The sequence below is a fragment of the Octopus sinensis genome, linkage group LG6 (genome assembly GCF_006345805.1).
Source record: "Octopus sinensis linkage group LG6, ASM634580v1, whole genome shotgun sequence".
Taxonomy (NCBI): domain Eukaryota; kingdom Metazoa; phylum Mollusca; class Cephalopoda; order Octopoda; family Octopodidae; genus Octopus; species Octopus sinensis.
Genome location: NC_043002.1, coordinates 110799591 through 110826844, shown reverse-complemented (window position 1 = coordinate 110826844; position 27254 = coordinate 110799591). Strand labels below are relative to the sequence as shown.

The 27254-nt window shown below is 37.3% G+C and overlaps 1 protein-coding gene across 3 annotated transcripts in view; it reads right to left on the bottom strand.

Annotated features, from left to right (window-relative positions):
* Positions 1-27254, bottom strand: part of LOC115213054 (dynamin-binding protein) — a 298806-nt gene that overhangs the window by 1774 nt on the left and 269778 nt on the right. For 2 of the 3 annotated variants that reach the window (XM_029781959.2, XM_036504234.1), the window contains 6 exons: positions 26227-26367; positions 23367-23546; positions 22915-23091; positions 18918-19040; positions 4720-4933; positions 238-473 (listed from right to left, as the gene is read on the bottom strand). In XM_029781959.2, coding sequence (XP_029637819.1) covers positions 238-473; positions 4720-4933; positions 18918-19040; positions 22915-23091; positions 23367-23546; positions 26227-26367 — 1071 coding nt within the window. The remainder of the gene's footprint in view (positions 1-237; positions 474-4719; positions 4934-18917; positions 19041-22914; positions 23092-23366; positions 23547-26226; positions 26368-27254) is intronic. The other variant, XM_036504235.1, reaches the window with a different exon arrangement.

Genomic DNA, 27254 nt, shown 5'->3' with positions numbered 1-27254 from the left:
CCGCCATTAAAACAACCAGTTGCTCACACAGCCGGCATATACCAATTCGCTAGCAATAAGGGGAGTACAGGATGACAATCAGCCAAAATATCCGGCGGTAAAGGTTATGGTCTAGTCACCTGTATGGAAACACCTTAAAATATCTGTGGTAATTTGGTGCTGGTATTATAAAGACCAAACAAAGTAGGCATGTAAATGATAAGAAAATACATTGAAACTTTAAGACATTCTACTGACCTCGTCAAAAGCAAGAGATGCTTGTGGGGGAGGAGGCAGACGAAGGTCAGACTCTGTTTCTACATTTTGTTCATAGACATGACGCCAATCTTCAGAGGTAGCTTTATTGGCTGCCAGAGACGCCTTGTCTTCTATCTCTGTATAAATATGGGGTTCAGTGACCTCTTTGAAGTTCTCCTCATCTCCTCCAGGATTAGGGTGACACAGAATACCTTTCGGAACAAATCCTTTCACAGCTGCAACATAAAATACAAGAAAGAAACTTGAAAAAAAAAATTTTTTTTTAAAAACATGATAATAATCAAATAAAAAATTGACTGCTGCAACTGCCGCTTTCCAGGATGATGGAAAGAAATTAGTATGAAAATATTCCTCTTAGTAAACATATGACAATGCTGTTAATATTATGGCAGTGAAAGTAGAGAACAGGACCAAATACTACTTTGTGTCTAGTGCCCTCTTTCAAGTCTTGATTTCAAATCTTACCGAAGGACAAATTTTCTTTTCATCATTACAACTATCAGTTGGTAGATCAGCTACAAATTGTAGCCAAAACTTCTTCAAAAATCACATTTTAAATCTCAAAAACAAAAGAATATATGAAATAATGTGATCTTTGATACATTACATCTTAATAAAAAATGAAATTGTATGGTCACGGCTGGAATACCTTTGGTTATTCTTCAGCTTCATCAGAGCTGGTAAACAACAAGAACTAGTTCATGCACAAATGTTGACTCACTTGACTATACCCTCCCCTAAAATTCATAGTTTGGTGACAGTCTGGGAAATCACTTATTTGGGATGAGATAGTAGAGGGACTGATATCTAATCTACAGTGGAGAAGGCTAGCCACTGGATTTGGTTAAAAAGAGACGATGAGCGATGGCTAGAAGTATATTGAGTTTAACTTCATAACCAGCTGATCTAGCAAGCGGGGCCTCATATCAGTGAGGGGGGCCAGTGCGCATTGATGCTGTCGAGAGGTAGGCCCCGAAACGGCATGCATTCTCTCCTGATGACCCCATACACTTGCTAGCTTCCGGTATACGGAGCTTTTAACTGGTAGCACTTGCATGTGCAAGTTGTTTGCAAGACACGTGTTGAAGAAAGTTTATTCTTCTGCATTCTGAGTTCAAGTTCTAACCTTTTTTGTCATCTCTCTGGAGAGTCAATATAAAAAAGTATCATTAATATAATGAAGAATGACTTAGTTGATAATAAAGAAGTTGGTCTTGTTATAAACTAAGAGAAAAATGTAAAATCGGAATTAACAAAAGCAATCAAATGCCTTGTTATATGCATCTTCTCATCTGAATTCCAAGTTGAAATCTAGCAAAGCTTGGTCGAGCCCTTATTATAAACTGGAATCTATAGAAGCCGATGAGAGAGCCTCTACATAGTTGCTCAACATGCTAAAAATAGCAACCAATGTGTCTAATCATACTGTCTTAACCTTTTTTTTTTTTTTTTACTTGTTTCAGTCATTTGACTGGCCATGCTGGTGCACCGCCTTTTTTAATCGAGCAACTCGCCCCTGGGACTTATTCTATCGGTCTCTTTTGCCGAACCGCTAAGTGACGGGGACATAAACACACCAGCATCGGTTGTCAAGCAATGCTAGGGGGACAAACACAGATACACAAACATACATGCACATACATATATACGACGGGCTTCTTTCAGTTTCCGTCTACCAAATCCACTCACAAGGCATTGGTCGGCCTGGGGCTATAGTAGAAGACACTTACCCAAGGTGCCACGCAGTGGGACTGAACCTGGAACCATGTGGTTGGTAAACAAGCTACTTACCACACAGCCACTCCTGCACCTTTAACATTCAGATTACTCAGACAAACGTAATGCCTATCTATTGACATTGTTTTAAATTAATCATGTATAATATTGTAGCCTTGAGATTTTTATGATATAATTGTTTAATTTTAGAATGGCATTGTAGAGTAGGTGTGAGAGGTTGGACTTGGCCAGTTTTAACATAAAACAGGCTGAATACTTTGGTCAGATATAACTGGTTTGAATACTAAAGGGTTAAAAAAAACAAAAAAGAATGAATATGCAGGATACATTGTCTGAAAACAAAATGAGATGATCACGGCTGAACTGAGATTAAACAATGATAATGAAAACTCAAGTTAATATAAAGAAATCAATAGGCGCAGGAGTGGCTGTGTGGTAAGTAGCTTGCTAACCAACCACATGGTTCCGGGTTCAGTCCCACTGCGTGGTACCTTGGGCAAGTGTCTTCTGCTATAGCCCCGGGCCGACCAATGCCTTGTGAGTGGATTTGGTAGACGGAAACTGAAAGAAGCCTGTCGTATATATGTATATATATATATATGTGTGTGTGTGTGTATGTGTATGTGTGTCTGTGTTTGTCCCCCTAGCATTGCTTGACAACCGATGCTGGTGTGTTTACGTCCACGTCACTTAACGGTACGGCAAAAGAGACCGATAAAATAAGTACTGGGCTTACAAAAGAATAAGTCCTGAGGTCGATTTGCTCGACTAAAAGGTGGTGCTCCAGCATGGCCACAGTCAAATGACTGAAACAAGTAAAAGAGTAAAAGAGTTAGTGATCAATATTTTTCTGGTCACTAGGACAGTCGAGACAAAAAGGTAAAAGTGACTAAGGACAAAATATTGTCGTTAGTTTTGTTTTCTTTGTTCTGAGTATAAATCTGGCTAGGCTCAATACTAAGGACATTTACGTGGGATAGATAAAACAAGTACCAGTAATATACAGCAATCAGATATACACTTCACCCTTACAAATACCAGTATAATGGCTAGACAAACAAATGGTATTTTATCCAAAGCATCAACCAAGATTTTTGTCCTTTCAGGATCAATAAAATATAAGTCAATGATCCAAAACAGGATTCCTCTACATGGTCATTCAACCTGTTAGAAACACCATCAGTTCTCCATCAAATCACATCCAACTTTTTGAAAAAAGGAAGGACATACTGGATGATACTGTCACAGATATACTTGAGAAAAAGATTTGAGTATCTTTGATCAAAGGTTTGCTTTTCACGAAATGGTAGACTTAAAATATCATTTAGTTGCCATATTTCTGTTGAAATAGTCTCTTTACTCTTTTAGTAAAGAGACTATTTCAACTCTTTTACTCTTTTACTTGTTTCAGTCATTTGAATGCGGCTATGCTGGAGCACCGCCTTTAGTCGAGCAAATCGACCCTGGGACTTATTCTTTTGTAAGCCCAGTACTTATTTTATCGGTCTCTTTTGCCAAACCGCTAAGTGACGGGGACGTAAACACACCAGCATCGGTTGTCAAGCAATGCTAGGGAGACAAACACATACACACAAACACATACATATATATATACATATACGACAGGCTTCTTTCAGTTTCCGTCTACCAAATCCACTCACAAGGCATTGGTCGGCCCGGGGCTATAGCAGAAGACACTTGCCCAAGATGCAACGCAGTGGGACTGAACCCGGAACCATGTGGTTGGTTAGCAAGCTACTTACCACACAGCCACTTTTGAAAATAATGAAGTAATCTGTAAAAACTTAGTCATTATTAAGTAGGTATTAAGAGCATGCATTAACATGAAACTTTAAAGGAAGGTTTTGATTTAGATCCCTTTAAAACTGGAAGTTTGTATTATAGAACAAGGAGTAGTCTCAGCTGGGTTGGTTGGTACTGAAAGGGTTAATACCATCACTTGACCTTGCCCTGGAGAGCATTTGGCGGAATTATTTTTGTTGTAAGCATTTGGGGAAGGTCTCTACTCTGAGAATAATTTGCTCTCAGCAGTTTCAGGGATTTGTCTTTCCTTCCTCTTTTGGCTAAGCCATAAAAAAATACCCAAGACCTGTAAAAGGATTGTGGAAAAAAACAAAACAAAAAAAATTGGCAATGGCACATAAAAAGCACCATCCGAACGTGGCCGATGCCAGCGCCGCCTTGCCTGGCTTCTGTGCCAGTGGCACATAAAAAGCACCATCCGAACGTAGCCAATGCCAGCGCCGCCTCAACTGGCTTCTGTGCTGGTGGCACATAAAAAGCACCATCTGAACGTGGCCGATGCCAGTGCCGCCTTGCCTGGCTTCTGTGCTGGTGGCACGTTAAAAGCACCAACCGATCGTGGCCGATGCCAGACCCCCCTGGCACCTGTGCAGGTGGCACGTAAAAAGCACCCACTACACTCGCGGAGTGGTTGGCGTTAGGAAGGGCATCCAGCTGTAGAAACACTGCCAGATCAGACTGGAGCCTGGTGCAGCCCCTGGCCTCCCAGACCCCGGTTGAACCGTCCAACCCGTGCTAGCGCGGAAAACGGACGTTAAACGATGATGATGATGATGATGACTACAGAATTTGTGTGCCAGTCGCTGCTTGTTAGATAATTATTTGATGTCTGTAATGAAATGCTAATTTATAAAGAAGTTTGAATTATTTTGTGTGGAAAATTAGAATGAGATTACTAACCTCCATTGTCAACAAACCACTTGTTTTTGTTCCCCATTGGGTCTTGCTCTTTGATAACACCAACAATGTCGTCCACATTCACGCTGATGTCCATAGAGTCAAGACCAGGATAATGAGAAATCACTTTGTACACTTTTTGTTTACCATATTTCTGCATGATCTCTATTCTGTGACTTTCCTCCTGAGAGATAGCTGACATAGCTGGCATAACATCCTGAAATAACAGAAGGTAACAATATATATATATATATATATATATATATATATATATATATATATATATATATATATATATATCTATATACATAGGAAGCTTTACGAAAATAAACAAAAGACGAAGGCAGGGTGGAGTACAAACAAACAATTGTATTAGTATGGTACTCAGGAATAGAAATAAAACAAGTCTTTTGCGTTTCGAGCCTACGCTCTTCAACAGAAAGATACACAGAAAAGAAACACGGAGAGAAACAAGGAGAGAAAAAAATGCGTGCAGAAGCTAACGAATCAACATGGCGGTCTGATTTCGGCCAGAAGTAAGAGATCAGACGTTAGACGCAAGAGGGATAGTAGGGAGATAACAAGATCAAATGACCTCGCCCCAACATAAGGGTGCGTGTGTGTATGAGAGAGTATGTATGTGCGTATGAAAAGTCTGGACGTGTGTATGTATAATGTGATGTGTAATGTCGTATGGTGTAGTGTAGTGTAGTGTGGTGGGAGGTGGGGAAAGCCCATGTGGGGTGTGGGTTTGGCTGGGGGTTGGGGTAGAGTGGAAGGGGAGAACAGAGAGGGAGGAGTGGAGGAGGGAAGAGAGATGAGGGGGAGGGAGAGGGGAGAGAGGAGATGAGGGGGAGAGGGGAGGAGACATACATACATACATATATATACACACACATACATACATGTATATTTGTGTGCACATATACACATATAGCCTTTTACACACACACAGGCTCCATAAGATGGGTAGCATATTTGGTTATCTTAGACTATTTAAAAATTCTTTCCATATAATATCAAATGTCTTCAGTTACATAAATTCAGATACACTAGAGCTATTATGGCTATTAGTTGGGAAGCCAATATTTGTAAATTTTTCATTATTCATAGTTATTGTATCCACTTCTTCTTAACTGGTTCTGCAGGTAACCACATTTCCATTAGCACACACAGAACCAGTAAAGAAGAGGTGGGCTTAATAACTATTCATAATGAAAACTTTACAGATATTGGTATACCAACTAATAACCATAACAATTCTAGTGTAGCTGAATTTGTTGTGCCTCTACCTATCCTTTTAAACAATGACCACCTTGCTGGTGTAGTGGATAGCAATAATACTAACCACTATAGAAATTGTACTGAAACTTCAAGTAATACTATTGTTCCTAATGAGTCATCTTGCTTATGGTGGAAGCACTCCGTCGGTTACGACGATGAGGGTTCCGGTTGATCCGAATCAACAGAACAGCCTGCTCGTAAAATTAACGTGTAAGTGGCTGAGCACTCCACAGACACGTGTACCCTTAACGTAGTTCTCGGGGATATTCAGCATGACACAGAGAGTGACAAGACCGGCCCCTTGAAATACAGGTACAACAGAAACAGGAAGTAAGAGGGAGAGAAAGTTGTGGTGAAAGAGTACAGCAGGGATCACCACTATCCCCTGCCGGAGCGTCGTGGAGCTTTTAGGTGTTTTCGCTCAATAAACACTTACAACGCCCGGTCTGGGAATCGAAACCGCGAGTCTGCTGCCCTAACCACTGGGCCATTGCGCCTCCGCATCTTGCTTATACAGGGTGCGGCAGAAAGGTTGCCCCGATTTCAAAATTTAATAATAAACCCCAACACATGAAGATGCATGAAAAAATTTTGTATTTCTATGAAGTTCATTAAATGCCATTTTGTTTTCTGTTTCAGGTGGTTCCTACCATGGCCTGGAGTGGAGAGCTTTGTACATTTGTTAGAAATACAAAGTTTTTTCTTGTATTGTCATGTGTTTGTTTTTTGTTAACTTTTGAAATTGGGGCAACCTTTCGTCCGCACCCTATATTACTATTATTATTATTATTATTATTATTATTGTGAAGGCGCGTGGCTCAGTGGTTAGAGCGTCGAGCTTACAATCTGACTATTACAGTCTTTTAAGTGCCACACGTCTTCAACCAGTGATGTGACATTAGCTTTATTATGAGCTTATGTAATCTGGATTTGATGTTAGAAGTTGAGCCTATACAGATAAAGATATTAGTACTGGTAGTTATATCACACCTGTAAGCAATATCATTAGTTAGACATGTCCCTTTAAGCAGTCAATTAATCTGGCAGAATTGTTAGCGTGCCGTGCAAAATGCTTTGCGGCATTTTATCCATTTTCATGTTCTGGTCTTCCACCAAGGTCAACTTTGCTTTTCATCCTTTTGGGGTTGATAAATTAAATACCTATTTCTTTATTACCCACAAGGGGCTAAACACAGAGGGGACAAACAAGGACAGACATAGGTATTAAGTTGCATCCCAAAACAGCTCTTCTACGGTGAACTCGGCCAGGGCAGGCGCAAAGTCGGAGGGCAGAAGAAGCACTACAAGGATAGTCTCAAGGTCTCTCTCAAAGACTTCTCCATCAGAACAGAGACCTGGGAGACACTTGCTGCCAACCGCTCATCCTGGCGCAGCGCAATCACCGTGGGAGCAGGGACAGCCGAGGAGGGACGGATTCAGTCAGCGGAGCAGAAACGTCAGATGCGTAAAGCTAGAGCCACCTGCACCAGCAGCACGGCCCCTGCCCACTTCTGCCCCACCTGTGGGAGGGGCTTCCTTGCCCGGATTGGCCTCACCAGCCACCTCAGGTCTCATGGCGGCAGTTCCATCAGATGATGTCAGTTGGTCATCTTCGAACCGAAGGACGAACATTATATTGCATAATATAATTGTGTTATAGTGTATGAATTCACTATGGACATAACTTCCCCTTTCCTTGGTTGTATTATCAATAATATTAATATACTTAATTTTGTTTGTTTTTGTACGTACCTGTAGTGTGTGTCACACTTACTTCAATCGAAGAGGTGAAAAGGTTGAAAGGAGAGGTACAAAGTGAGAGAGAGGAGGGACAGAGATGGAACAAGAGAGAAAGAGGTAAGTGAAGGATTACAATAATGGCTTATTCAGTGTTAACTTAGCCACAACCACACATCTCTTATACAACAATTTTGATTTTAAACTTCTTTTTAAAATTAATTCTGAGAGATCAACGAAAAAGCTACAGTTGTACTGCAAAAGGATACTAAATCAATTAATGGGTAATAAAAATGTTAATTACAAATAACACGTTTTCAGTAGCATAAATGACTGCAAAAATACAGTATAGGTTTCAACATGTTTGTACATAAAGAATCTTGTGAAACAAAGATTACACACACACATCATCATATATAAATGTTTTAAAAGTGAGTATACACATCAAGAATCAGAAAATATTGTCAAACATTTACACCACTTAGTAGAGAGTAGTATAAAATTGAATACAGACATTAGTAAGCATGTAAAGTTGAATATACTCTCCATTTTGCAGAATTGTTAATATAAAGCATATAAATACAAGTTTTAGAGAGTCATATAAAGTTGACTATACAACTGATTAGTAAGTAAAAGTGTATCACATATGGTAGGCTCTTACATATTAAATACAGAAAGTTGAAAAACTTCAATTAATTGAGATTATTCACATAATTATTAAACAATACTCCCTCTGAGAGAACTTGAAAATCTAAAATAGAAGCAAGGGAGTTAACTCCAAAAAAAAAGATTAAAATATTTAGAAAATGTAGAAAATCTGTATACAGATCTAGGTGGTGTTATCTCCCTTGTTCATTTTAGTTTCTTCAGGGAGATTTGTCTATTAATTGCATGGATAAGCTGCAAACCAAAGTTTTCTCGCTTTTGTATATTACGTACGTAAGAACTACTGATTTTATATTTAATATGTAGAGTATTACATAGGCGCAGGAGTGGCTGTGTGGTAAGTAGCTTGCTAACCAACCACATGGTTCCGGGTTCAGTCCCACTACGTGGCACCTTGGGCAAGTGTCTTCTGCTATAGTCCCTGGCCGACCAATGCCTTGTGAGTGGATTTGGTAGACGGAAACTGAAAGAAGCCCGTCGTATATCATCATCATCGTTTAACGTCCGCTTTCCATGCTAGCATGGGTTGGACATATATATATATGTATATATATATATATGTGTGTGTTTGTGTGTCTGTGTTTGTCCCCCTAGCATTGCTTGACAACCGATGCTGGTGTGTTTACATCCCCGTCACTTAGCGGTTCGGCAAAAGAGACCGATAGAATAAGTACTGGGCTTCCAAAGAATAAGTACCGGGGTCGATTTGCTCGACTAAAGGCAGTGCTCCAGCATGGCCGCAGTCAAATGACTGAAACAAGCAAAAGAGCAAAAGAGTAAAGAGAGTATTCCTCTGAGGTATTTTCTTTTGGCCATAATCTTGATATTCATCAACAGAAGCCAAAATGTGGCCTTCAAGCTACATGCAGCTCTTGAAGTCACAATGTGCAGTCACCAAGATAATACTGAGCTTCCTAAAACACTATAGAGATGTATAAATGAGAGAATCTAAGAAACTTATACTATGTAAATTTTGTGCACGCACACGTTTTCTTATAATTTAGCCAAAATATATATGTGGCTCTTCTTATCTTAACTTAGCAACACCTGATATTCAAAAGTCTCATTACATATCCTCTATGTATGTATGTGTGTGTGTGTGAAAGGTAGGAGAGTCCAGTTTGCTGGACATTGTTGTAGAGCTGAAAAAGAAGTAATTTCTACTCTTCTCCTCTGGAAGCAATCTACTCGCAATACCAGAGGGCGCACACTCTCCTACCCTAATGTAATCTCCAGGGATAGAGGCATCCAGCAACAGGACCTCCGTAATGCCATGATGGACCATGAAGTCTGGCGTAGCATGGTAAATTCCATTGTCTCGACCACGGTCGAACAATGATGATGATGATGATGATGTGTGTGTGTGTGTGTGTGTGTGTGTGTGTGTGTGTGTGTGTGTGTGGTGTGTGTGTGTGTGTTGCCTAATCTTCATGTTGCACCATATAAGAGGTGTCATTCATTTCCAATCGAGATCAAAGAGAAATATGACCTTGTTTGGAAACAAAAGAGGTTTGGTGACAGGAAGGCATCAAGCTACAGAAAATCTGCCACAACATACTCCTTCTGATCCAAACATGCGAAGATGGTTTTATGTGTGTATGTATGTGTGTGTGTGTGTGCATGAGTGTAGGTGCATGCGTGGCCGAGTGCTAAGAAGCTTGCTTCCCAACCACATTGTTCTGGGTTCAGTCCCACAGCATGGTACTTTGGGCAGGTGTCTTCTACTAAAGCCTCGGGGTCGACCAAAACTTTGTAAGTGGATTTGGTAGATGGAAACTGAAAGAAGCTTGTTGTATATATATATATGTGTGTGTGGTCTTTGTGTGTCTGTGTTTCTATCCCACAACCCCTTGACAACAGGTGTTGGTGTGTTTATTTCAAAAGTACCAGGCTAAAAAAGAAAAAAATACTGGGCTCAATTCATTTAAATAAAAAATTCTTCAAGTAAAAGATAAAAGAAAGATGTGTGTGAATATGTGTGTATGTGGGTGGTACATGCATATACGTAGGTGTACACACACACACGTGTGTGTGTGTATATATTTATATGTATGTACTGTGAGAAAATGTAGGCGCAGGAGTGGCTGTGTGGTAAGTAGCTTGTCTACCAACCACATGGTTCCGGGTTCAGTCCCACTGCGTGGCACCTTGGGCAAGTGTCTTCTACTTGTGAGTGGATTTGGTAGACGGAAACTGAAAGAAGCCCGTCGTATATATGTATATATATATATATATATATATGTGCGTGTGTGTGTGTGTTTGTGTGTCTGTGTTTGTCCCCTAGCATTGCCTGACAACCGATGATGGTGTGTTTATGTCCCCGTTACTTAGCGGTTCGGCAAAAGAGACCGATAGAATAAGTACTGGGCTTACAAACGAATAAGTCCCGGGGTCGATTTGCTCGATTAAAGGCGGTGCTCCAGCATGGCCGCACTCAAATGACTGAAACAAGTAAAAGAGTAAAGAGTAGGTTAGTGTAAAGGATGCTGCAATAAGACTGAAAAAAAACTCAGTCTTAAAGAGAAATGTAGAAAATAGCAATTAAAAAATAAGTAATGGAAAACAGGAATTAAAAAGAAAGGGATGGGAATCGTTAAAAAAGAAATGGAAAGTGGCATTTAAAAAAAATCGAACTGAAAGAATCAGTTAAAAGTGACAATTGGAAAGAGTGAAAAAAAAAGAACTCAATACAAAGTAAGAAGTATAGTAAGAGGGGGTAAGCTTGGTATCGGGTAGCTGGAAATGGGTCTACTTTTTTAATAATTATTCAGAGCAGGAGAGGCATGATGCATGACCTTTGTAGGCCCTTCAAAAATCTCAGAGCTGGATGTAGTTGATGGTTCAGTGTCAATGCTATGCATGAAATATCTATGGAAGGAAATGTGAGTTGCAAGATAATTGCACTGGCTGAAGCACTGAAAAAGGAAAAATTGGTAAAAGAGTGTTTTTTGTGTGAATTCTTTTCAATGTGGCACAACAGGAATGGTATTTGGATGAGAGGTAGAGGAATTAATTGAGTTGGGAAGTCGGTGATATTTGTATCTAAATAACATTAAGAAAGAAATGTCTTTTCACAAGGATTTGTTTTCTTGAGCATTTCATCATCTTGGATGTGTGGTAGACACACTGTTTCAATTGTTAATCTGTCCAATACTCTTCAGGTGATATTCCTAATCTAGGCCAAGGATTGAACTGAGAGTATTTACTTTACCAACCAAGTCTAGTGTTTCAGTCACTTGTCTATTGTCCCAAGGACAACAATACTGTCATTTTAAAGAAATGAAATATTAGAATTCATTTTCTCTCAATATTCACTATTTCAATACTAATCTGTCCAATACTCTTCAGGTGATATTCCTAATCTAGGCCAAGGATTGAACTGAGAGTATTTACTTTACCAACCAAGTCTAGTGTTTCAATCCCTTGTCTATTGTCCCAAAGGACAACAATACTGTCATTTTAAAGAAATGAAATATTGGAATTCATTTTCTCTCAATATTCACTATTTCAATACTAATCTGTCCAATACTCTTCAGGTGATATCCTAATCTAGGCCAAGGATTGAACTGAGAGTATTTACTTTACCAACCAAGTCTAGTGTTTCAGTCACTTGTCTATTGTCCCAAAGGACAACAATACTGTCATTTTAAAGAAATGAAATATTAGAATTCATTTTCTCTCAATATTCACTATTTCAATACTAATCTGTCCAATACTCTTCAGGTGATATTCCTAATCTAGGCCAAGGATTGAACTGAGAGTATTTACTTTACCAACCAAGTCTAGTGTTTCAGTCACTTGTCTATTGTCCCAAAGGACAACAATACTGTCATTAAAAAGAAATGAAATATTAGAATTCATTTTCTCTCAATATTCACTATTTCAATACTAATCTGTCCAATACTCTTCAGGTGATATTCCTAATCTAGGCAAGGATTGAACTGAGAGTATTTACTTTACCAACCAAGTCTAGTGTTTCAGTCACTTGTCTATTGTCCCAAGGACAACACACTGTCATTATAAAGAAATGAAATATTAGAATTCATTTTCTCTCAATATTCACTATTTCAATACTAATCTGTCCAATACTCTTCAGGTGATATTCCTAATCTAGGCAAGGATTGAACTGAGAGTATTTACTTTACCAACCAAGTCTAGTGTTTCAGTCACTTGTCTATTGTCCCAAGGACAACAACACTGTCATTATAAAGAAATGAAATATTAGAATTCATTTTCTCTCAATATTCACTATTTCAATACTAATCTGTCCAATACTCTTCAGGTGATATTCCTAATCTAGGCCAAGGATTGAACTGAGAGTATTTACTTTACCAACCAAGTCTAGTGTTTCAGTCACTTGTCTATTGTACCAAGGACAACAATACTGTCATTTTAAAGAAATGAAATATTAGAATTCATTTTCTCTCAATATTCACTATTTCAATACTAATCTGTCCAATACTCTCCAGGTGATATTCCTAATCTAGGCCAAGGATTGAACTAAGAGTATTTACTTTACCAACCAAGTCTAGTGTTTCAATCCCTTGTCTATTGTCCCAAAGGACAACAATACTGTCATTTTAAAGAAATGAAATATTAGAATTCATTTTCTCTCAATATTCACTATTTCAATACTAATCTGTCCAATACTCTTCAGGTGATATTCCTAATCTAGGCCAAGGATTGAACTGAGAGTATTTACTTTACCAACCAAGTCTAGTGTTTCAATCCCTTGTCTATTGTCCCAAAGGACAACAATACTGTCATTTTAAAGAAATGAAATATTAGAATTCATTTTCTCTCAATATTCACTATTTCAATACTAATCTGTCCAATACTCTCCAGGTGATATTCCTAATCTAGGCCAAGGATTGAACTGAGAGTATTTACTTACCAACCAAAAGTCTAGTGTTTCAGTCACTTGTCTATTGTCCCAAGGACAACAATACTGTCATTTTAAAGAAATGAAATATTAGAATTCATTTTCTCTCAATATTCACTATTTCAATACTAATCTGTCCAATACTCTTCAGGTGATATTCCTAATCTAGGCCAAGGATTGAACTGAGAGTATTTACTTTACCAACCAAGTCTAGTGTTTCAGTCACTTGTCTATTGTCCCAAAGGACAACAATACTGTCATTTTAAAGAAATGAAATATTAGAATTCATTTTCTCTCAATATTCACTATTTCAATACTAATCTGTCCAATACTCTTCAGGTGATATTCCTAATCTAGGCCAAGGATTGAACTGAGAGTATTTACTTTACCAACCAAGTCTAGTGTTTCAATCCCTTGTCTATTGTCCCAAAGGACAACAATACTGTCATTTTAAAGAAATGAAATATTGGAATTCATTTTCTCTCAATATTCACTATTTCAATACTAATCTGTCCAATACTCTTCAGGTGATATTCCTAATCTAGGCCAAGGATTGAACTGAGAGTATTTACTTTACCAACCAAGTCTAGTGTTTCAGTCACTTGTCTATTGTCCCAAGGACAACAATACTGTCATTTTAAAGAAATGAAATATTAGAATTCATTTTCTCTCAATATTCACTATTTCAATACTAATCTGTCCAATACTCTTCAGGTGATATTCCTAATCTAGGCCAAGGATTGAACTGAGAGTATTTACTTTACCAACCAAGTCTAGTGTTTCAGTCACTTGTCTATTGTCCCAAGGACAACAATACTGTCATTTTAAAGAAATGAAATATTAGAATTCATTTTCTCTTAATATTCACTATTTCAATACTAATCTGTCCAATACTCTTCAGGTGATATTCCTAATCTAGGCCAAGGATTGAACTGAGAGTATTTACTTTACCAACCAAGTCTAGTGTTTCAGTCACTTGTCTATTGTCCCAAAGGACAACAATACTGTCATTTTAAAGAAATGAAATAGTAGAATTCATTTTCTCTCAATATTCACTATTTCAATACTAATCTGTCCAATACTCTTCAGGTGATATTCCTAATCTAGGCCAAGGATTGAACTGAGAGTATTACTTTACCAACCAAGTCTAGTGTTTCAGTCACTTGTCTATTGTCCCAAAGGACAACAATACTGTCATTTTAAAGAAATGAAATATTAGAATTCATTTTCTCTCAATATTCACTATTTCAATACTAATCTGTCCAATACTCTTCAGGTGATATTCCTAATCTAGGCCAAGGATTGAACTGAGAGTATTTACTTTACCAACCAAGTCTAGTGTTTCAGTCACTTGTCTATTGTCCCAAGGACAACAATACTGTCATTATAAAGAAATGAAATATTAGAATTCATTTTCTCTCAATATTCACTATTTCAATACTAATCTGTCCAATACTCTTCAGGTGATATTCCTAATCTAGGCCAAGGATTGAACTGAGAGTATTTACTTTACCAACCAATACTAGTGTTTCAGTCACTTGTCTATTGTCCCAAAGGACAACAATACTGTCATTTTAAAGAAATGAAATATTAGAATTCATTTTCTCTCAATATTCACTATTTCAATACTAATCTGTCCAATACTCTTCAGGTGATATTCCTAATCTAGGCCAAGGATTGAACTGAGAGTATTTACTTTACCAACCAAGTCTAGTGTTTCAATCCCTTGTCTATTGTCCCAAAGGACAACAATACTGTCATTTTAAAGAAATGAAATATTAGAATTCATTTTCTCTCAATATTCACTATTTCAATACTAATCTGTCCAATACTCTTCAGGTGATATTCCTAATCTAGGCCAAGGATTGAACTAAGAGTATTTACTTTACCAACCAAGTCTAGTGTTTCAATCCCTTGTCTATTGTCCCAAAGGACAACAATACTGTCATTTTAAAGAAATGAAATATTAGAATTCATTTTCTCTCAATATTCACTATTTCAATACTAATCTGTCCAATACTCTTCAGGTGATATTCCTAATCTAGGCCAAGGATTGAACTGAGAGTATTTACTTTACCACCAAGTCTAGTGTTTCAATCCTTGTCTATTGTCCCAAAGGACAACAATACTGTCATTTTAAAGAAATGAAATATTGGAATTCATTTTCTCTCAATATTCACTATTTCAATACTAATCTGTCCAATACTCTTCAGGTGATATTCCTAATCTAGGCCAAGGATTGAACTGAGAGTATTTACTTTACCAACCAAGTCTAGTGTTTCAGTCACTTGTCTATTGTCCCAAAGGACAACAATACTGTCATTTTAAAGAAATGAAATATTAGAATTCATTTTCTCTCAATATTCACTATTTCAATACTAATCTGTCCAATACTCTTCAGGTGATATTCCTAATCTAGGCCAAGGATTGAACTGAGAGTATTTACTTTACCAACCAAGTCTAGTGTTTCAGTCACTTGTCTATTGTCCCAAAGGACAACAATACTGTCATTTTAAAGAAATGAAATATTAGAATTCATTTTCTCTCAATATTCACTATTTCAATACTAATCTGTCCAATACTCTTCAGGTGATATTCCTAATCTAGGCCAAGGATTGAACTGAGAGTATTTACTTTACCAACCAAGTCTAGTGTTTCAGTCACTTGTCTATTGTCCCAAGGACAACAACACTGTCATTATAAAGAAATGAAATATTAGAATTCATTTTCTCTCAATATTCACTATTTCAATACTAATCTGTCCAATACTCTCAGGTGATATTCCTAATCTAGGCCAAGGATTGAACTGAGAGTATTTACTTTACCAACCAAGTCTAGTGTTTCAGTCACTTGTCTATTGTCCCAAGGACAACAACACTGTCATTATAAAGAAATGAAATATTAGAATTCATTTTCTCTCAATATTCACTATTTCAATACTAATCTGTCCAATACTCTTCAGGTGATATTCCTAATCTAGGCCAAGGATTGAACTGAGAGTATTTACTTTACCAACCAAGTCTAGTGTTTCAGTCACTTGTCTATTGTACCAAGGACAACAACACTGTCATTATAAAGAAATGAAATATTAGAATTCATTTTCTCTCAATATTCACTATTTCAATACTAATCTGTCCAATACTCTTCAGGTGATATTCCTAATCTAGGCCAAGGATTGAACTGAGAGTATTTACTTTACCAACCAATTCTAGTGTTTCAATCACTTGTCTATTGTCCCAAACGACAACAATACTGTCATTTTAAAGAAATGAAATATTAGAATTAATATTCTCTCAATATTCACTATTTCAATACCGTGGTGGAAACACTCCATCGGTTACGACGACGAGGGTTCCAGTTGATCCGAATCAACGGAACAGCCTGCTCGTGAAATTAACGTGTAAGTGGCTGAGCACTCCACAGACACGTGTACCCTTAACATAGTTCTCGGGGATATTAAGCGTGACACAGAGAGTGACAAGGCCGGCCCTTTGAAATACAGGTACAACAGAAACAGGAAGTAAGAGTGAGAGAAAGTTGTGGTGAAAGAGTACAGCAGGGATCACCACCATCCCCTGCTGGAGCCTCGTGGAGCTTTAGGTGTTTTCGCTCAATAAACACTCACAACGCCCGGTCTGGGAATCGAAACTGCGATCCTATGACCGCGAGTCCGCTGCCCTAACCACTGGGCCATTGCGCCTCCACATTTCAATACTAATCACCTAAAGACTTTCGAAGCATGTGAAATAACACATCCAAGATAAAGGAGTAATCAAGAAACAGACCACAAAGAAGCGAAAGTTCTGACGTTTTTGGTGCGAACCAAAACTAGATTGCAGTCTTCAGCCATCAACAGCTTATCACCACTTCAGTGTTTGCAGGGTTAGATATAAAGGCAATATTTGGATGACACTCAGAGTTAATAGGTACAAGCATAATAGATAGATGAAGGTGAGTGTTAGATATGGAGGAAGACATAGCTGTGTGCCACGAAGACTTTACAACTACACTTATAAGTTCCAGGTTTGATCCTATTGCACCTTGTGCTACAGATTCGATCCACATTCAGTTCCATTCTTCATTGTGGTTGCACAATTCTCATAACCCCAGATGGGTGAGTGCGTGAAGTATGCATGCCATATATAAAAACAAAAAGAACACAAAAAAACATAAGCAGTATGACTATTTGATAGAATGTACATGTGTTTCATAAGGCCAGTAAAATATCAATTCATAAGTGTAAAACTTAGTTTCTCGAGCATATAGGCGCAGGAGTGGCTGTGTGGTAAGTAGCTTGCTTACCAACCACATGGTTCCGGGTTCGGTCCCACTGCGTGACATCTTGGGCAAGTGTCTTCTGCTATAGCCTCAGGCCGACCAATGCCTTGTGAGTGGATTTGGTAGACGGAAACTGAAAGAAGCCTGTCGTATATATGTATGTATATATATATGTGCATGTGTGTGTGTGTGTCTGTGTTTGTCCCCCTAGCATTGCTTGACAACCAATGCTGGTGTGTTTACGTCCCCATCACTTAGCGGTTCGGCAAAAGAGACCGATAGAATAAGTACTGGGCTTGCAAAGAATAAGTCATGGGGTCGATTTGCTCGACTAAAGGCGGTGCTCCAGCATGGCTGCAGTCAAATGACTGAAAAGAGTAAAAGAGTAATATGCTGGTGATACCATTCATCAACATTACTCAGCAAAAATGCTAAGTATTTGTTCGTATAATTAAGTTTTTAAGCTAAGTTTTATGGTCATATAATTGATGTTTTACCTGGCTTATGAAACAGGTGCACATTACATAAAGCATTAAACCCAATTACATTTTCTGTGTTCTTTTTTTCTTTTTTATACATAAATATCACACACACACACACACACACACATATATATACACATAAATATACATAGTATATATATATATAAGGTAGGTAGGAGCATTCCATTGGTTACGATAATGAGGGTCTCAGCTGATACGATCAACGGAACAGCTTGCTTGTGGAATTAACGTGCAAGTGACTGAGCAATCCACAGACACGAGTACCCTTAACGTAGTTCTTAGGGAGATTCAGCGTGACACAGAGTGTGACAAGGCGGGCCCTTTGAAATACAGGTACAACTCATTTTTGCCAGCTGAGTGGACTGGAGCAACGTGAAATAAAGTGTCTTGCTCAAGGACACAACGCATCGCCGGGAATCGAACTCACGACCTTACAATCGTCAGCCGAATGCCCTAACCACTAAGCCATGCGCCTTCACTATATATATATATATATATATATGAATGTGTATAGTAGCAAACAATATACACATGAGAATGAAAATTACTGGTTGAACAATGTGCTGAACAAAGATATTCTGTGGTATTTATTTCACTGAATAGCACAAACACTCCCTTGACACTTTCATTGTCAAAAAATTAAAAGTGCATTGAACTAGTGCATTGAACATGTATCAAACCTATAATTTGATAATGCATATTAGAAATGCATGGTAGAAAATAAAAGTAAATAAAGATTTGTGTTATTCGAAGAGAGTGTTATAAGTCAGAAGTGAAGACTTTTTGAAGATTTTGCTTTCTATTATAAAAGTTGAAAAGGGAAAAGAGAAGGGCAGCTGTGAAGAAGTTACCAAATAAAATTTTGACTTTGAGCTTGTAGTTTCAGATCCTTCACCATCACTAGAGTTAAATGTTTCTTCCAGAGAATCAATTATATCACATAAAAATTGAACAGGGCTAGATAATCTTTCATGCTGCCAAATAAATAAATTATCAAAAGGAAGAAAAAAAACGTTAAAACTAAAAATGAAAATATATTTGAGTTTGCAATATATATCTATATGTAATATAAGGCTGTCCCAAAAGTTCGTAGAAAGTCTTGGAAAATAATGGTCTTTATTTTGAGGAAAAACTTTTGTTGTTTTTGTTAGTACTTGGCGAGTAAAAATTCAATTTTCGCAAGTGTTTATGAACTTTTGGGACAACCTAATAATTAACATGGTATTTTCAATAGACAAAAATATAAAAAGCGATGCAGGTGAAAAACTAGAGATTTGATTAATCTGCTATTTGTCAGGTATGATGTCAAGGTTTGCTACTAAGGATGTTATCAATAAAAAAAAAATATTAAAAAATATAATTAACAACTTGTCCAACAGCAACGGAAAATTCTAATATCTTTTGGCTAATTATATTTCTTTACTACCCACAAGGGGCTAAACACAGAGGGGACAAACAAGGACAAAGGGATTAAGTCGATTACATCGACCCCAGTGCGTAACTGGTACTTAATTTATCGACCTCGAAAGGATGAAAGGCAAAGTCGACCTCAGCGGAATTTGAACCCAGAACGTAACGGCAGACGAAATACGGCTATGCATTTCGCCCGGCGTGTTAACGACTCTGCCAGTTCGCCGCCTTTATTTGGTTAATTAAACAAGCCCCAAACTGTATAAATACCATATTTGATGGCATAAAAGATGCACAGGCATATTAGATGCACCACAATTTCAGCATTGCATATTCAGGCAAAAAATATATAATATTTAAAGTAAATTTGCATCTGGAACCCAGAGTGATTAAAAAATGAAAATGAAATCTACTGGGTCTGCTGTGAGGAGCAGAAATATCTTAGGCTTTGTAGGATGACTCTGCATGACTCCTCAAATTCCACTGAGGTCGACCATTATTTTCTTTACTACTCATCTCATTGACTGCTTGATTACGACAATGCAGAGGGGCATCAATGTAACACTGATTCTTGGTATATTTTAGATAATGCTGTGACTAATAGTGTCTATTTTCTCTTTAGAAAGATAAGAAGCCGACACAGCAAGAAGACAAAAGGTTATGGTATTCCTACTCCTGCAAATATCGGTAAGCTATGTTCATCATTTAGATACCAATTGTCTCATATGTAAAGCAGAACCTAACACATTAATGTTTAAATGTTGCCTTACTTATAAAACAGATGGTATTTATAACCAGGTGGAGGTAGTTGTTTATTCCCAGGTCACCTCAGGTTGAGCAAATGATCACAGGCATGCCAACCATGACCATACCATCATTTTTTTTTATTCAGACATATAATCCAATGTGTACTCCACTTTTTTTTTAAGGAGATTTGGCCATTAATTTTAGAAGATTAAGTACTACATATAAGATTCCTAGTTGGTCTGTTAACCCTTTAGTGTTTAAACCAGCTATATCTGGCCCAAATATTCTACTCATTTTATGCTCAAACTGGCCAGAATCAGTATCTCAAATCTACCCTGCAATGTAATTCTAAAAATAAACAGTTACGTCTTTCAAATCTTGAAGCTACAAGATAATACCAGATTAGTTTTTTAAAATGTAAATGAATAAGGATTACTTCTGACATATTAATTTGAACACTAAAGGGTTAAGAGTGATATAAAATGAACTGGCAATAGTTGCCTTAGAGATGCAGAATTGTAGCAGTGGTATGATATAGAAACAGAGAGGCCAGTACACTAAACAACTCAGTTACATGATTGTGTAGCATATCTATTTTGATGGAATAACGGCGAGCGAGCTGGCAGAAACGTTAGCACGCCGGGCGAAATGCGTGGCCGTATTTCGTCTGCCGTTACGTTCTGAGTTCAAATTCCGCCGAGGTTGACTTTGCCTTTCATCCTTTTGGGGTCGATAAATTAAGTACCAGTTGCGCACTGGGGTCGATGTAATCAACTTAATTCCTTTGTCTGTCCTTGTTTGTCCTCTCTGTGTTTAGCCCCTTGTGGGTAGTAAAGAAATATATTTTGATGGAATAACAAACATGCATCACAGTCAGCTCTGGTAAATGAACAGAAGGGGTCTTTCTTTCAGGCCCCTCTGACAAACAACCCCAATAACAAATGGCAGCAACCTCATCGTCATGGCAGTCAATTTTAATGAGCATTTTGAGTAACATCACAATGGCCTCTGTGGTGTACACAGAGGCTTTGGATACAGTGTAAGGAATGAGAATGGATCAATACTCTTGATATGTGATGCAAATGACCCTGACCATTGTTAAGTGAATCCTTTTCTGAATCACAAAAATCCAGGGTCGGTTCTCAACACTTGTTTCCAAAGATTGAAAATATGAACGTTCTTCCTCTTGGACAGGGTGCTAGTATATTTCATGTAATTTCTTTTCAGAAATTTTAGTTTACTTTCTACAAGTTAGGTCAAGCTGGAACAATGTATAAATCATACTTCTTATTCAGAAACACACCATCCATTTGTGGCTGTTGCCAGCCTCGCCTGGCCCCCATGCCGGTGGCACATAAAAAGCACCATCCGATCATGGCCGTTTGCCAGACTCGTCTGACACCAGTGCCGGTGGCTCGTAAAAAGCACCCACTACACTCATGGAGTGGTTGGCGTTAGGAAGGGCATCCAGCCGTAGAAACACTGCCAGATGATCAAACTGGGCCTGGTGCAGCCTTCTGGCTTCCCAGACCCCAGTTGAACCGTCCAACCCATGCTAGCATGGAAAGTGGACGCTAAACGATGATGATGATGATGACAACAAAAACCATGTTGTGGACATAGCTCAATAAGAATTTACTACATCATTAGAATACCCTCCATCAGGCATTTGCCATATTCTGAACGCCTTACTTCCCTGGGCATGGACACATTGAAACTCCGACGTCTGGCAGCTGACTTGGCAGACACCCATAAAATTATTAACCATCTTACAAACAATAATAACTCTGAGCACCTTTTCAAACTTCACCCGTCTAACACCTGTGGACATATTTACAAAGTCAGAAAACAGCACAGCTCCCATGACTTCAGGAAACATTTTTTCACGCTGAGAGTTGCTGAAGCATGGAACAAACTGCTGGCATCAGTTGTTAGTTGTTGGAGCACTGCATCCTTCAAAACTTCCATGCTTTCTGAGATTCGCCTCCATACACACACAAGCATGTATCTGACTCATACATTGTTCGCTTTCCAGACATTTTTACATTACTGCATGTACTTTATATGCACTTTCTGACAAGTTGTGGTGCACCTGAGCACTGTATACAATAATTTCATTATTATTATATATCATGATGCTCACCTTACAATTTCCTACACGAACATTGTTGTTTGATAGAATTGGTAGAGTATCAGAGATATCTTGTGTTATTTGGTCACACCTCTACAATCTGAGTTCACTTCATACCAAGATTAACTTTGTGTTTCAAAATTCTAGAATTCACTAAAATAAGTTAAATACTGGAGCTGATACAATCAATTATATTTCTATTACAAATATTTTTTGGCCTCGGCCTATGTCTAAAATTATCAGAATTATTTTATGGTCACATACTGTTTTTCACATGTTTTATATTCTTAGCATCACTTTATTCCTACTAATTAAAAAAACATCTTCCTTTCTAGAATAAAATAATGAGATGCTGCAAGTGAAAGCTATCAACTGTCTCAGTCAACCATGTGCAGAAATTTGCTACAGTATTTGTGAAGGAAAAAAGTTTTTTATTGTATTAGTAAAACAATCCAAAATCTTTAGCAATGGTTAAATATGAGAGGGACACTAAAAACAACAATGTGTTCCTGTAATTATAATCTTATCACAAAGGTGAGAAATGAGAATAGAAAAGTTACCTGATCACATAGGCTGAGTCGAGATTGTCTGATCAGTTTTCTTTCAGATTTACTTTCTGTTTTTGGACCAAACTTGCGGGGTATGAAATCTAGATTGCTTAATTGGTCAATGGCAGCAGTATGCAATGCTTGGAAGGATTCCAGAATGTTTTCTGGCATAGACATGAGAAAAGGCAACTATCCAAACAAGAAAGAAAGACAATTGCTTAGAGTTAAGTATTAATTAATTTTAACTTGAAAGAATTGCATTTTTAATGATCTTAATACTTTAATTTTCTCAGTAAATAAATAAAACACTGAAAATCAATAAATTTACTGAAATAATATTATAAATAAAACTAATAAAGCAATTAACGATTCTTAATTAATGCATTTAGTCAGTTAAAATGTTGAGACATAAATATCAATTTGAAAGATTATACAAATAAGAAATATGCTAACAATATACTTACTGTGAGCAGAGTATACATCTTTTTAACAATTTTATCATAAAAGTTGGCCTGAGTTATATTATAACTGCATATACATTCTTGGAATAACTCCTGAGACAGCTCATATAATCTTGGTAATTCATCTAAAAGTTGGGCATTCAAGGCTCTATAATCACATTGAGCTGCTTGGATTTCATTAGTCTAGTAGAAGAAAAAGACAAAATAGTGGAAACTTTATTACTGGATCAAATAAATAAATATATAAATTAACAGCATCATCATCATCATCATCATCATCGTTTAGCGTCCGCTTTCCATGCTAGCATGGGTTGGATGGTTCAACTGGGGTCTGGGAAGCCAGAAGGCTGCATCAGGCCCAGTCTGATCTGGCAGTGTTTCTACGGCTGGATGCCCTTCCTGACGCCAACCACTCCATGAGTGAAATGGGTGCTTTTTACGTGCCACCGGCACAGCATATAATATGATAAATATTCAAAGAATTTACAAGTGAGTTTCAGTATTATCAAGATCAAATACATGACTCTGTAGGAAGGTTTAAAATATAAACTAAAGAAATTTAAGATAAAATTTGTGATAAATCAAAAGAAATTTCAATTTTATACTAAATAATTTTAATTTAGCTATTATTTAATCATAAATTATCTCATCACAGGATACAAATAGAATCAATTACTTAACCTCTCCTATCTTGTGCTTTTGCTTCAATGAATAGTTATCTCTTATTGCCTGACACGAAAATAATTGAGAATTGTGTCATTCTTCCAAGGTTATTTTATATATAAAATAGCCAGGTAAGCAGGATATTAGCATGTTAGCTCACGTGGTAGTTCAAAACTTAAAGCATGTATTTTTGTTGTGTTTCTCGAAAAGAAATATAATTATTGCAGCGTGGAAGGTGTTTGTAAGCCATTTAAGAAACACACAAAAGCCATTCGATTCACTTCAACATTTAAATTTAATTTGTCAAAATATTTTCGGCGCTAAAATCCGCGACCTGTTCACTGACAAAAATCCATACTGCATCCGAGATGCAGCACGGATTTTTGTCAGTGAACAGGTCGCGGATTTTAGCGCCGAAAATATTTTGACAAATTAAATTTAAATGTTGAAGTGAATCGAACGGCTTTTGTGTGTTTCTTAAATGGCTTACAAACACCTTCCACGCTGCAATTGTTTTCGTTCCAGCACACGATCTCAGATCAAATCACTTGCTATGCGAGTAGATCTCCGTAAATATAATTATATATTGCTCAAAAGGAAGCAAGATTTCTTGGAAAAATTACTAAAGATATATTAGCAACCTGTCCAGAAAAAGCCTTTTCATTTGCTTAATATAATGGAAACAGGTATTGAGGACTGACCCTATGGATCCTTGTGATTCAGAAAAGTACTCTATTAACCCTTTAGAATTTAAACTGGCCATATCCAGCCCATATATTATACCAGTTTTATGTTCAAACTGGCCTTCACATTTACCCTATGATGTCTAAAAACAACAATCACATCATCAAAATCTATCAGCTTTGATTAATTCAAAACAATGTGAATAAATATGCATTAAATTTAATTGAGTGATCTGAATGTTAGAGGGTCGACAAAGGTATAAGTGATGGCAAAATAATGTGCCTACAATTAAAATTTACTGCATTCACTATGGTGCTCAATTTATAATTGATTATAATTCAGAATCAGAATCGAAATCGATCAATGGAAATTGCAGCTGAGTTACCAGTGCTGGTGGCACGTAAGAGAACCATCCGAACGTGGTCGTTGCCAGTGCCGCCCCCACTGGCCTCGTGCCGGTGGCACGTAAAAAGCACCATCTGTTCGAGGCCGTTGCCAACACCGCCCCGACTGGCCTCGTGCCGGTGGCATGTAAAAAGCACCATCCGTTCGTGGCCATTGCCAGCCTCACCTGGCCCCCGTGCCAGTGGCACATAAAAAGCACCATCCGATCGTGGCCGTTGCCAGCTTCGACTGGTCTCCGTACCGGTGGCACGTAAAAAGCACCGACTACACTCATGGAGTGGTTGGTGTTAGGAAGGGCATCAAGCCGTAGAAACATTGCCAGATCAAACTGGGCCTGGTGCAGCCTTCTGGCTTCCTAGACCCCAGTTGAACCGTCCAACCCATGCTAGCATGGAAAGCGGACGCTAAACGATGATGATGATGAATTATTGAACTATAATTACAAGAATAAAGCTAGTAACTTTAGTTAAGTTTGTATACCAAGGGGAGATGAGTACTTAGTAGCATTCTTCATCAGAGAGTAAAGTCAAAACACATCTCAGTCAAAAGCTACCTGTTCAGTGCTAGCAGAAACATTAAAAATAAATCTTTCTTCATGATGAAGAGCTCTGCTTGAAACATCAATGACATGGCCTTCCTGGCAGCATACAGACTTAACACACATCACTGCAGATATCCTCTGGCTGTTACTATTTATAATTATCTTAAATTATAAGTAGTCTTTTATCTTTTACTTGTTTTAGTCCCTGGACTGCAGCCATGCTGGAGCAGTATCTTGAAAAGCTTACCTGAACAAATCAACCTCAGAACTTATTTAAGTTTGGTACTTAATCTATTGATTTTCTTCTTTTGCTGAACCACTAAGTTAGAAGTTACATACATACATACATATATATATGATGGGCTTCTATAATATAGTAGAAAGCACTGGCTCAAGGTGCCACACAGTGGGACTGAACCCCAAACCATGTGGTTGCAAAGTGAGCTTCTTAACCACACAGCTATGTTTGTGCCTATATATACAATATATCTAACAACTTAAAATATAACAATGCCAATAAGTAGAAAAGAAAAAAAAAGGAAAAGAAAAATCAGGTTGTGAAATAATTACCTTATCCAGTTTAGATTTCCGTGCTAAACTGTCATAATCTAATAGTTTATCAAAGCGTTTCTCAATCACTTTATTGGGGCCCAAAAACAGGGACAGTAACTGGTTGAGAGGCTGAAGTACCAACATATCTACTTGATTTCTCTACAAAAAACATCAACAATAACATTATTTAGTGAGACCACTATAGTGGTTGCTGATTAGGAACTTTTTGTTTAGATGAATTTACATTAACGACTTACATATAAAGGTGAAAGAATTAAAAGTTAGACATTTAGAAAGATTACTTTCACACACAAATAGTGATTAAACAATAAGAGAAACAATAACACTTAATTAATTCATTCATTCCTTTATACACATTTCAATGGTACAACTTCAAAAACTAATTTTAAAAATGTTTACCTTCTGAAGAAATTTTACTCATGAAACATGTATTAACCCTTTCGTTACCAACCCGGCCAAAACCGCCTCTGGCTCTGTAGTTACAAATGTCTTGTTTTCATAAGTTTTGCATTAAAATATACCACCAAAAACCTTAGTTGCAATTTATGTTCCTAACATTTGTTTAATGATAACTAAGTTATTTTACTAAATTTTTTGTTATATTTAAAATAATTGAAAGAAACACAGAGCATCTCAATATAAATATAGTAACGAAAGGGTTAACGAATGAAATAATTAAATCAATTGCTCATGTTTTGCTCTTGTTATTTAATCATTATGCATATTTTATGGTTATTATAGTTTGTGTGCCTGCTACATACATAATCAAATGATTATAGGTATAGTAATATGAATACATTTTCCAGGTGTATGTATAGCAGTGAATTAGAGTGTATGGAGTTTTAAATATATAGTTAAATGTTATGCCATGTACAGACATTACTAAAACAAATAATTATGCATACACATAATCGCACTAAATATCTAGTCCTTTTTTACTCTCATAGCCTCAGTTATTTATAATATGTATAATTAATCAAAACTAAAGTAATCAGAGTTTTAAAAAAAATGAGTCACAATAAATG